This window comes from Mandrillus leucophaeus, unplaced genomic scaffold, assembly GCF_000951045.1.
Source record: "Mandrillus leucophaeus isolate KB7577 unplaced genomic scaffold, Mleu.le_1.0 Scaffold1296, whole genome shotgun sequence".
Classification (NCBI taxonomy): domain Eukaryota; kingdom Metazoa; phylum Chordata; class Mammalia; order Primates; family Cercopithecidae; genus Mandrillus; species Mandrillus leucophaeus.
Window position 1 is genome coordinate 116,412 of NW_012101250.1, and position 10,705 is coordinate 127,116.

General features: G+C 53.2%; 1 protein-coding gene across 1 annotated transcript in view; it reads left to right on the top strand.

Annotated features, from left to right (window-relative positions):
• The first annotated feature begins 425 nt into the window (after positions 1-425).
• Positions 426-10,705, top strand: part of DCHS1 (dachsous cadherin-related 1) — a 19,585-nt gene continuing 9,305 nt past the window's right edge. The window contains exons 1-9 of the mRNA XM_011972530.1: positions 426-2,327; positions 6,999-7,187; positions 7,285-7,516; positions 7,657-7,893; positions 8,236-9,261; positions 9,483-9,676; positions 9,884-9,980; positions 10,081-10,238; positions 10,445-10,705. Of these exons, the coding sequence (XP_011827920.1) occupies positions 540-2,327; positions 6,999-7,187; positions 7,285-7,516; positions 7,657-7,893; positions 8,236-9,261; positions 9,483-9,676; positions 9,884-9,980; positions 10,081-10,238; positions 10,445-10,705 (4,182 nt within the window). The 5' untranslated portion in view covers positions 426-539. The remainder of the gene's footprint in view (positions 2,328-6,998; positions 7,188-7,284; positions 7,517-7,656; positions 7,894-8,235; positions 9,262-9,482; positions 9,677-9,883; positions 9,981-10,080; positions 10,239-10,444) is intronic.

The window sequence follows — 10,705 nt, forward strand, 5'->3', positions numbered from 1 at the left end:
GATGGAAAGCTCCAGGAGAGAGGAAAAGGTTGACAGTTCAGGAAAGGTTACCAAATACATGGTTATAGAGGCTGGAAGAAGCGAGTATTAATTCTGGATGAGAAGAAAATGAGAAAAGAATGCCCATATTTTTAAGCCTAGAAATAGGAAGAAGGGAGTTTGTGGGCATTCAGACCTAAAAAAAATAGGATGCAGAAAAATCTGCTGAGGGTAGGAAAGGATGGGATCTGCCAAGGAGAAGACTGGAGTGGCCCCAAAGAGTCCTGAGGCAGAGATCCATGTGGCCTAAGATGAGTGTGAGGCAGCACAAGGGCCTGCTGGGGGCTGAGCATGTCTGAATATCGATGTGGCCTTGTCCAGGTTATCTGGACTGCTGATCCCTCCTCTGTCATGACCTGTTTCCTTCTGTTTTCTCCCAGGTCAAGGAGTCTGAGCTGGAGCCAGGGCCCCAGTGGGACCTGACCCAAAGTCTGAGGTCAAGCTGGGCACAGAGCCTGGCCTGGAGCTGGAGCCCAAGGCACAGCTGGACTACCCTTGTCATGCAGAAGGAGCCGGGCATTGTGCCTTCCTGCCCTGGCATGAAGAGCCCCAGGCCCCGCCTCCTGCTACCATTGCTGCTGCTGCTGCTGGGAGCTGGGGTGCCAGGTGCCTGGGCTCAGGCTGGGAGCCTGGACTTGCAGATTGATGAGGAGCAGCCAGCAGGTACACTGATTGGGGACATCAGTGCGGGGCTTCCGGCAGGCACGGCAGCTCCTCTCATGTACTTCATCTCCGCCCAGGAGGGCAGCGGCGTGGGCACAGACCTGGCCATTGATGAACACAGTGGGGTTGTCCGTACAGCCCGTGTCTTGGACCGTGAGCAGCGGGACCGCTACCGCTTCACTGCAGTCACTCCTGATGGTGCCACCGTGGAAGTTACAGTGCGAGTGGCTGACATCAACGACCATGCTCCAGCCTTCCCACAGGCTCGGGCTGCCCTGCAGGTACCTGAGCATACAGCTTTTGGCACCTGCTACCCACTGGAGCCTGCTCGTGATGCAGATGCTGGGCATCTGGGAACCCAGGGCTATGCGCTATCTGGTGATGGGGCTGGAGAGACTTTCCGGCTGGAGACACGCCCCGGTCCAGATGGGGCCCCAGTGCCTGAGCTGGTAGTTACTGGGGAACTGGACCGAGAGAACCGCTCACACTATATGCTACAGCTGGAGGCCTATGATGGTGGTTCACCACCCCGGAGGGCCCAGACCCTGCTGGACGTGACACTGCTGGACATCAATGACCATGCTCCAGCTTTCAATCAGAGCCGCTATCATGCTGTGGTGTCTGAGAGCCTGGCCCCTGGCAGTCCTGTCTTGCAGGTGTTCGCATCTGATGCCGATGCTGGTGCCAATGGGGCTGTGACTTATGAGATCAATCGGAGGCAGAGCGAGGGTGACGGACCCTTCTCCATCGACGCGCACACGGGGCTGCTTCAGTTAGAGCGGCCACTGGACTTTGAGCAACGGCGGGTCCATGAACTGGTGGTGCAAGCACGAGATGGTGGGGCTCACCCTGAGTTGGGCTCAGCCTTTGTGACTGTGCATGTGCGAGATGCCAATGACAATCAGCCCTCCATGACTGTCATCTTTCTCAGTGCAGATGGCTCCCCCCAAGTGTCTGAGGCCGCCCCACCTGGACAGCTTGTTGCTCGCATCTCTGTGTCAGACCCAGATGATGGTGACTTTGCCCATGTCAATGTGTCCCTGGAAGGTGGAGAGGGCCACTTTGCCCTAAGCACCCAAGACAGCGTCATCTATCTGGTGTGTGTGGCTCGGCGGCTGGATCGGGAAGAGAGGGATGCCTATAACTTGAGGGTTACAGCCACAGACTCAGGCTCACCTCCACTGCGGGCCGAGGCTGCCTTTGTGCTGCACGTCACTGATGTCAACGACAACGCACCTGCCTTTGACCGCCAGTTCTACCAACCTGAGCCCCTGCCTGAGGTTGCGCTGCCTGGCAGCTTTGTAGTGCGGGTGACTGCTCGGGATCCTGACCAAGGCACCAATGGTCAGGTCACTTACAGCCTAGCCCCTGGCGCCCACACCCACTGGTTCTCCATTGACCCCACCTCAGGCATTATCACTACGGCTGCCTCACTGGACTATGAGTTGGAACCTCAGCCACAGCTGACTGTGGTGGCCACAGATGGTGGCCTGCCCCCTCTAGCCTCCTCTGCCACAGTTAACGTGGCCCTGCAAGATGTGAATGATAATGAGCCCCAATTCCAGAGGACTTTCTACAATGCCTCGCTGCCTGAGGGCACCCAGCCTGGAACTTGCTTCCTTCAGGTGGGTAGGCCTGGCACATAGCAAGATACAGTTGGGGGCATCTGAGAGCCACAGGGGACCTCAGAGCAGGAACCAAGTCTTACAAGGTCATCTACTGATGGTGACTTATGCTAGAGGGTTCTGCCCTATGTTGTAAGCTCCAAAATCTGTGCAGAGGGTGAGGGTTAATGAGAAGATGAGAAAGCAGAGTGCAAGAGCTGAGGGAGATGGTCTTGGCAGGTGAGGAAGTTAAGATTGAATCTAGTGGAGAAATGATTTGTGGTGTCAGGAAGTGAAAGTCTCAAAGCTGTTCTGCAGGGCAGAGATGGAGATTCTACATACCGATGTGGCTTCTGTTCCCCAAAGAAGACACCAGAATTTATGAGGCCCTCCATTTCTTGTCAAGTGCTGGGCTGTGCTGGAAGAAATCCTCATCCCTGCCCTCAGAGCTGAGCCTTAATAGGACACTTTGGATGAGACATGAGAATGAGAGATAGCAAGAATTATCTCGATATCCAGAGCAGGAAGTCCTCTCAGGGGAAGAGGCAGGAACCCCAGACAGGCTGAGAAGGACAGAGACTGGCTGCAAGTCAGGCCTGAAAAAGTGGAGGCAACATGAAATGGGAAAGGCACTCTGAGACCAGGCTGCAGAAGTCCCTGAACACCAAGCACTGAGGGGTTAGGACTACTTGGAAAGCAAAAGAGCTCACTGAACTTCTTTGGGTTTTTTTTTGTTTGTTTTTTTGTTTTTTGTTTTTTTTTAAAGATGGAGTCTCACTCTGTCGCCCAGGCTGCAGTGCAGTGGCGTAATCTCAGCTGACTGCAAGCTCCGCCTCCTGGGTTCGCGCCATTCTCCTGCCTCAGTGTCCTGAGTAGCTGGGACTATAGGAGCCTGCCACCACGCCCAGCTAATTTTTTATATTTTTAGTAGAGATGGGATTTCACCGTATTAGCCAGGATAGTCTTGATCTCCTGACCTCAAGGAGCTCACTGAATTTCTTTGAGCTGGGAAGGGAATGATCAGGTTTGGTTTTATTAAGTTAGCTATCTGGCTTTAAGGGTGATTGGATCAGCAGGTGTGTGACAGATCGTTCCTTCATTTGTATGTTCAAGATTTTATTTACATATTGTAAGCCTGGCACTGTGCTAAGCCCAGAGAACAAAGAAAAGAGACAGTCCTATTCCCAGGGTGGTCACAGTCTAGATAGGGAGACACATCAGTAACTAATGCTGCAGCAGGTGGCATATAAATGCTGTGGAAGCCCAGAGGAAGGGCCTTGAAGGACTAATGAAACTTTGCCAAATGGATAATATGAAGTGTGCAGACCAGAGACTCCAAGCCTAAGGAAAGAGCTGCTGAACAAATACCAGGACACGTTCAGGAGATTGTATTGTTCAGGCTGGCATCAGCTGTACTGATGAGAAAGAGTCAGGGGAGATGAGACAAGACAGTAGACAGGAGCCAGGTCACAAATTCAACTTTATCTTTAAAATCATAGGGAGCAAGTGAAGGACTCTAAGCAAATCTGATATGTCTTTTAGAAAGATTGCTTTGACTGCACTATGGAGTATGGCTGCAGGAGAGAGGATAGCGGGCAGGGAGTCCTCTTAGGAGGCTGGTGCTTGGTGTCCTTATGTCACCAAACTCCACCAGACTCCTGAACATCTCCACACAGCATAGACTTCCAGGCTAGCTCTGGGCCTGGCTGACCTCTTGTCCTCTGGCCAGACTGTGCATATTTGCTCGCCTGCTGCTGTGCAGCTCCACCACTCACTCTTCCATGTGTTTACTCTCCTTCTTGGCCAGGACCAATAGGCTATGGCTTCCAGACTTCTCTCCTCACTAGTGCCTGAAGCAAGAGGGCAACTCTCCAGGTAGTTTCCTGGAGTTTTTACTATTAGCAACCATAGAGAATGAGGGGTAAAAATGACCATTTGGGGTTTACAACTGTTACAAGAAGTCTTAATGTTTGATTTATTCAATATAAATGTATTGAATGTTTATCATGTGCCAGTCACTGTATTAGAGACATGGAATACAGTCATGAAAGCATCACTCCCCTCATCTTAAGGAGTTTATAGAGGGGAGATTCATGTGCAAAGAAATAGTTTCATTCCAATAAAAACATTTCCATTTGGGGATATATATGAGGTACAGATAGGCTGTATGAGTGCTTTCCCGAAAGAAGGGACCCTTGAGTTGAGACTTAAAGAATGAGCAATTTATGAGAGTATCAGATGGGGTAAGGCTTCCAAGCAGCGGTGAGGTGCACAGAGGTGTGGGAGGGCCCAGCTTGTTCAAGGGCCTACTAGGGGTTCAGGATATCTGGAGTTAAGATCGGAGATGGGAGGGTGGCGGATGAGAGTGCAGGGAGGCTCAGTCAAGTCAGAGGGTTTGAGCTTTTTTCTATAGGGAATATTGAAAATTTTGAGTAGAGGAGCAATATTACCAGATTTGTTTTTGCAAGTGGTAGTCAATGTAGAGCAGTGGTTTATAACCATGGGAGACTTTGCCCCCCAGAAGGGATATTAGCAATATCTAGAGAAATTTCTGATTGTCACAACTGGTGGTATACTATTGGCATCTAGTGGGTAGAGGCTGAGAATGCTGCTAACCATCCTGTAATGCACTTGACAGCTCCCATAATAAAGCATTATCTGGTCCAAAAGGTCAATAGTGCCAATGTTGAGAAACCGTGGTGTAGAGTACAGATCAGAGGGTCAGACCTCTATAAGAAGGCAGTCAAAATAATGCAGGGGAGCAATAACTCAGGACAACTCAGGCCTAAGTCAGAACGATGATAATGGTGATGGAGAGGAACAGATAAATAGAGTTAATGAGGACTTACTTAATCCCTGGTTGATTGATATACCAGGTGAGAAAAAGGGAAGAACTGATTTCTGGCTTTAGCAACTGTGTGGATGGAAGAATCATTAGAGCAGGTTTGGAATGATCATGAGTTTAGTTTTGGGCTGGTTGGATTTAGGGTGCCTGTGGGACATCCAAGTGGAGGTGCTGAGCAGCCATCTGGATGTACAAGTTTAGAAATCTCAGAGGAGTGGTCTAGAGTGAAAGTATAGACGATGGTTGAAGTAAAAGACAAGGCCCTGAGAGAGTGTGTGAAGTGAGAAGGGGCCAAGGAGCGATTCCAGGGAACAGTGTGTAAGAACAGGCAGATAAGGGGAGATGGAGGAAGACTGGCAGTGGTGGTGGGGGAAGCAGTGGGTGGAGAAGCAGGAAAAGTAGTGTCAAGAAGTCATAGCAGGAGAGATGGGCCTGGTGATGCATCCCTGTAATCCAAGCCACTCGAGAGGCTGAGGCAGGAGGATTACTTGAGCCCAGTAGTTCCAGACCTGCCTGGACAACATAGTGAGAGCCTGTCTTACAAAATAAATAAAGGCCAGGCACAGTGGTTCACGCCTGTAATCTCAGCACTTTGGGAGGCCAAGGTGGAAGGACTGGCTGAGGCCAGGAGTTTGAGACCAGCCTGGGAAACATACTGAAAACGGTCTATGCAAAAAATACAAAAACTAGCCAGGCATGGTGGTGCACACCTGTAGTCCTAGTTGTTCAGGAGGCTGAGGCAGGAGGATTGCTTGAGCCCAGGAGTTCAAAGTTGCAGTGAGCTAGGATCACACCACTGCACCCCAGACTGGGCAACAGAGAGCCTATCTCAAAAATAAAATTAAATAAATAATTTATGTTTTAAAAAGTCAAAGCAGGAGGTACACCTGGGAAGGAGGTTGGGATGGGCATATGGAGTAAGTTTGGAGGCTGGTAGGAAGTTTAGAGAGTTCACAGATAAATGTCTTTCTTTTCTCCTTGAAATAGTGCATCTGAAGAGAGCAAGGGATGGAATGGGGGCAAGAGGACAGGGATGAAGTTTATTATGGCTTTGGGGCAGAAGGGGAGAGGGAGCTGACCAAGGTCGGACTGAGATGCTGAGCTGAGAATCTGCTGAAAAAGGAGACTGTATTTGCAGTGAAACCTCTGAGCAGGGGTTGTACAGGCCAGGAAATTCACTTCTGCCTTGTTCATTTCCAGTCAGTGGCCCTTGTGCCTTTTGGGTCACTTCCTGACAACTTCCCCGGACCACTGTTTATTGCTTTCTTCCTGCAGCGAGTCAGAGGGCAAAGGTCATTAACAGCTTCTGGAGATGGTGCCGCAGCTGTACTACTGCCTGCCAGGATTGGTGCAGGGGAAGTCTGTCTCCTGGGATATCCAGGCCCACAGCCACAGTAGAGAGTTGGAGCAGAAGCTGTTTCCAGGGTTCAGCCATGGCAGGGTCTTGGTGTCTCTCAGGAGGGTAAACAATGCACAGGTCATTTCTGTCAAGGGTCTGGGCAACAATCAGAAGTCCTTGGCCAGCTTTCTCTCTAAGCACATTTTCTGGCTGAGAAAGGGGAACTCTCCAGCTTCCTGTTGCAGCGTATCATGACCCTGAGGTCCTTATATCCACAAAGAGCACTTTGTCACAGGCTACAGTTGTCAGTACCAGCTAACCCACTATTGAGGGCCTAATGTGTACCCAATGTATAAAACTTAGTGTGAAAGAAGGTTTTGTTACAAAGCAGGATGATCAGACTGTCGATTTACTCAGTGAAAAAAAATACGGGTAAAGCACCTACTGTGTACCTTGCACAGTACTAGCCAAAGAAGAGGGGACACCACTCACCCCAGCCTCTCCCTAGGTGACAGCCACAGATGCGGATAGTGGCCTATTTGGCCTCCTCTCCTATTCCTTGGGTGCTGGACTTGGGTCTTCCGGATCTCCCCCATTCCGCATTGATGCCCACAGCGGTGATGTGTGCACAACCCGGACCCTGGACCGTGACCAGGGGCCCTCAAGCTTTGACTTCACAGTGACAGCTGTGGATGGGGTGAGTCAGTAGACCATGGGTAGGTTGGGATGTTGGGGTAGGGCACTCACCGGGGCCAGACAAGGCTCACCTGACCTATGGCTGCATGTCCCACCAGGGAGGCCTCAAGTCCATGGTATATGTGAAGGTGTTTCTGTCAGACGAGAATGACAACCCTCCTCAGTTTTATCCACGGGAGTATGCTGCCAGTATAAGTGCCCAGAGTCCACCAGGCACAGCTGTGCTGAGGGTGCGTGCCCATGACCCTGACCAGGGGTCCCATGGGCGACTCTCCTACCATATCCTGGCTGGCAATAGCCCCCCACTTTTCGCATTGGATGAGCAATCAGGTGAGGATCCTCCCATTCCTGGGGCCTTCCCCCAGGTCTCCCTCCCCACCTGCCTAAATGATGTCCTACCCACCTCTTCCATAACCTTTCTGGCCCTATTAAGTTTCATTATATATCTCTGCTTCTATCTTTTCTCCCAGGGCTGTTGACAGTAGCCTGGCCCTTGGCCAGACGGGCCAACTCTGTGGTGCAGCTGGAGATCGGGGCTCAGGATGGAGGTGGCCTACAGGCAGAACCCAGTGCCCGAGTGAACATCAGCATTGTGCCTGGAACCCCCACACCACCCATATTTGAGCAACTACAGTATGTTTTTTCTGTGCCAGAGGATGTGGCACCAGGCACCAGTGTGGGCATAGTCCAGGCACACAACCCACCAGGTATCATTTAGCTTTATACCCACTTGGTGCCAGACCCAAATACCCCAATATAACCCTCCAGCACCATCTGAAGGTACCTTAGAGTATCACAGCGCAGATAGCCCCTGAGTATAAAACACTCTGGTACCAATGCCCAGCACCTCCTTAGGCACGGTGCAGGCACACTGCTTCATGAGGCACAGGAATGTTACCTCAGTGCCAACCAACCTCTTTGCCAACCCCTGCCCCTCCTCCTAATTTGAAAGGCATGGGTGTGGGCACTGCCCATTCCTTCTTGGGATCAGAGTCTGGGTCCTGACTCAATAAGGGACTTTTTCCTGATCCCATTTTCGTCCTCCCTAGGTCGCTTGGCACCTGTGACCCTTTCCCTATCAGGTGGGGATCCCCGAGGACTCTTCTCCCTAGATGCGATTTCGGGGCTGTTGCAAACACTTCGCCCTCTGGACCGGGAGCTACTGGGACCGGTACTGGAGCTGGAGGTGCGAGCAGGCAGTGGAGTCCCCCCAGCTTTCGCTGTAGCTCGGGTGCGTGTGCTGCTGGATGATGTGAATGACAACTCCCCTGCCTTTCCTGCACCTGAAGACACGGTATTGCTACCACCAAACACTGCCCCAGGGACTCCCATCTATACACTGCGGGCTCTTGACCCAGACTCAGGTGTTAACAGTCGAGTCACGTTTACCCTGCTTGCTGGGGGTGGTGGAGCCTTCACCGTGGACCCCACCACAGGCCATGTACGGCTTATGAGGCCTCTGGGGCCCTCAGGAGGGCCAGCCCATGAGCTGGAGCTGGAGGCCCGGGATGGGGGCTCCCCACCACGCACCAGCCACTTTCGACTGCGGGTGGTGGTACAGGATGTGGGAACCCGTGGGCTGGCTCCCCAATTCGACAGCCCTACCTACCGTGTGGACCTGCCCTCAGGCACCATCCCTGGAACTCAGGTCCTGCAAGTGCAGGCCCAAGCACCAGATGGGGGCCCTGTCACGTATCACCTTGCAGCAGAGGGAGCAAGTAGCCCCTTTGGCCTGGAGCCACAGAGTGGGTGGCTATGGGTGCGGGCAGCGCTGGACCGTGAGGCCCAGGAGTTGTACATACTGAAGGTAATGGCAGTGTCTGGGTCCAAAGCTGAGTTGGGGCAGCAGACAGGCACAGCCACCGTGAGGGTCAGCATCCTCAACCAGAATGAACACAGTCCCCGCTTGTCTGAGGATCCCACCTTCCTGGCTGTGGCTGAGAACCAGCCCCCAGGGACCAGCGTGGGCCGAGTCTTTGCCACTGACCGAGACTCGGGACCCAATGGACGTCTGACCTACAGCCTGCAACAGCTGTCTGAAGACAGCAAGGCCTTCCGCATCCACCCCCAGACTGGTGAGCACAGAGACCCAAATCCTGAGACCCCATAACCTTATCCCCAGCCTGGTGAACATCCAGACAGTATCCCCAACTCCCAGCTCCCATCTCACCCCTGAGAGTGAGGATTTAGCCCTGGCATTCCCTCTCCCACTCCCCAAAACCCAGCTTCTTAGGTGCAGGCCTCAGGCTCTGCATCCCTAAATATCTCATACATGATCCCCTTCTTGCACTCCCAGGAGAAGTGACCACACTCCAAACCCTGGACCGTGAGCAGCAGAGCACCTATCAGCTCCTGGTGCAGGTGCAGGATGGAGGGAGCCCATCCCACAGCACCACAGGCACTGTGCATGTTGCAGTGCTTGACCTCAACGACAACAGCCCCACCTTCCTGCAGGCTTCAGGAGCTGCTGCTGGCGGCCTCCCTATACAGGTATGTGAAGTGGCAGGACTTTGTCCTGAAAAGTGTGAGAGGGAGTGGGGATCTCCCCATAGAGCTGTAGACGTAGGTAAGAGACTGCCTCCTGGATCGGGTGTCGGAGCCCAAAAGAGGTTCTGCCTGCCCGCAGGTGAGGGAAGCTTTATCCTGAGTTGTCTGAAGAACAGGAAAGAGACAACTAGGTGAGTTGTGTTCCCACAGGTACCAGACCGCGTGCCTCCAGGAACACTGGTGACAACTCTGCAAGCGAAGGATCCAGATGAGGGGGAGAATGGGACCATCTTGTACACGCTAACTGGTATGGGAGTGGAGAGAAGAGAATTGATGGGTGATGGCATGCCTTCATGGCCTGCCCAGCTCTGGGCCCCAAGCCCTCATCTTACTCTGCCTGTCCCCAGGTCCTGGCTCAGAACTTTTCTCTCTGAACCCTCACTCAGGGGAGCTGCTCACTGCAGCTCCCCTGATCCGAGCAGAGCGGCCCCACTATGTGCTGACACTGAGTGCTCACGACCAAGGCAGCCCTCCTCGAAGTGCCAGCCTCCAGCTGCTGGTGCAGGTATGGCTGCCCTTCCCACAGTCTGCCCACCTCCCCTTGGCTACCGCTGTAGGTCCCCTTCAGTAGCTCCAGCTTCATGGGAGTCCTTGGGCTCCAGTAGTAGTCAGGTTACTCTGACCACTCTTTCCTACCACCTAGGAAGCCAGCCCAGATCCCCTTTTACACCGGCCCTCACAATTCTGTTCTCCCTCCCCGGTCCACAACAGGTGCTTCCCTCAGCTCGCTTGGCCGAGCCGCCCCCAGACCTCGCAGAGCGGGACCCAGCGGCACCAGTGCCTGTCGTGCTGACGGTGACAGCAGCTGAGGGGCTGCAGCCCGGCTCTCTGTTGGGCTCGGTGGCACCTCCAGAGCCCGCGGGTTTGGGCGCACTCACCTACACACTGGTGGGCGGTGCCGATCCCGAGGGCACCTTCGCGCTGGATGCGGCCTCAGGGCGCTTGTACCTGGCGCGGCCCCTGGACTTCGAA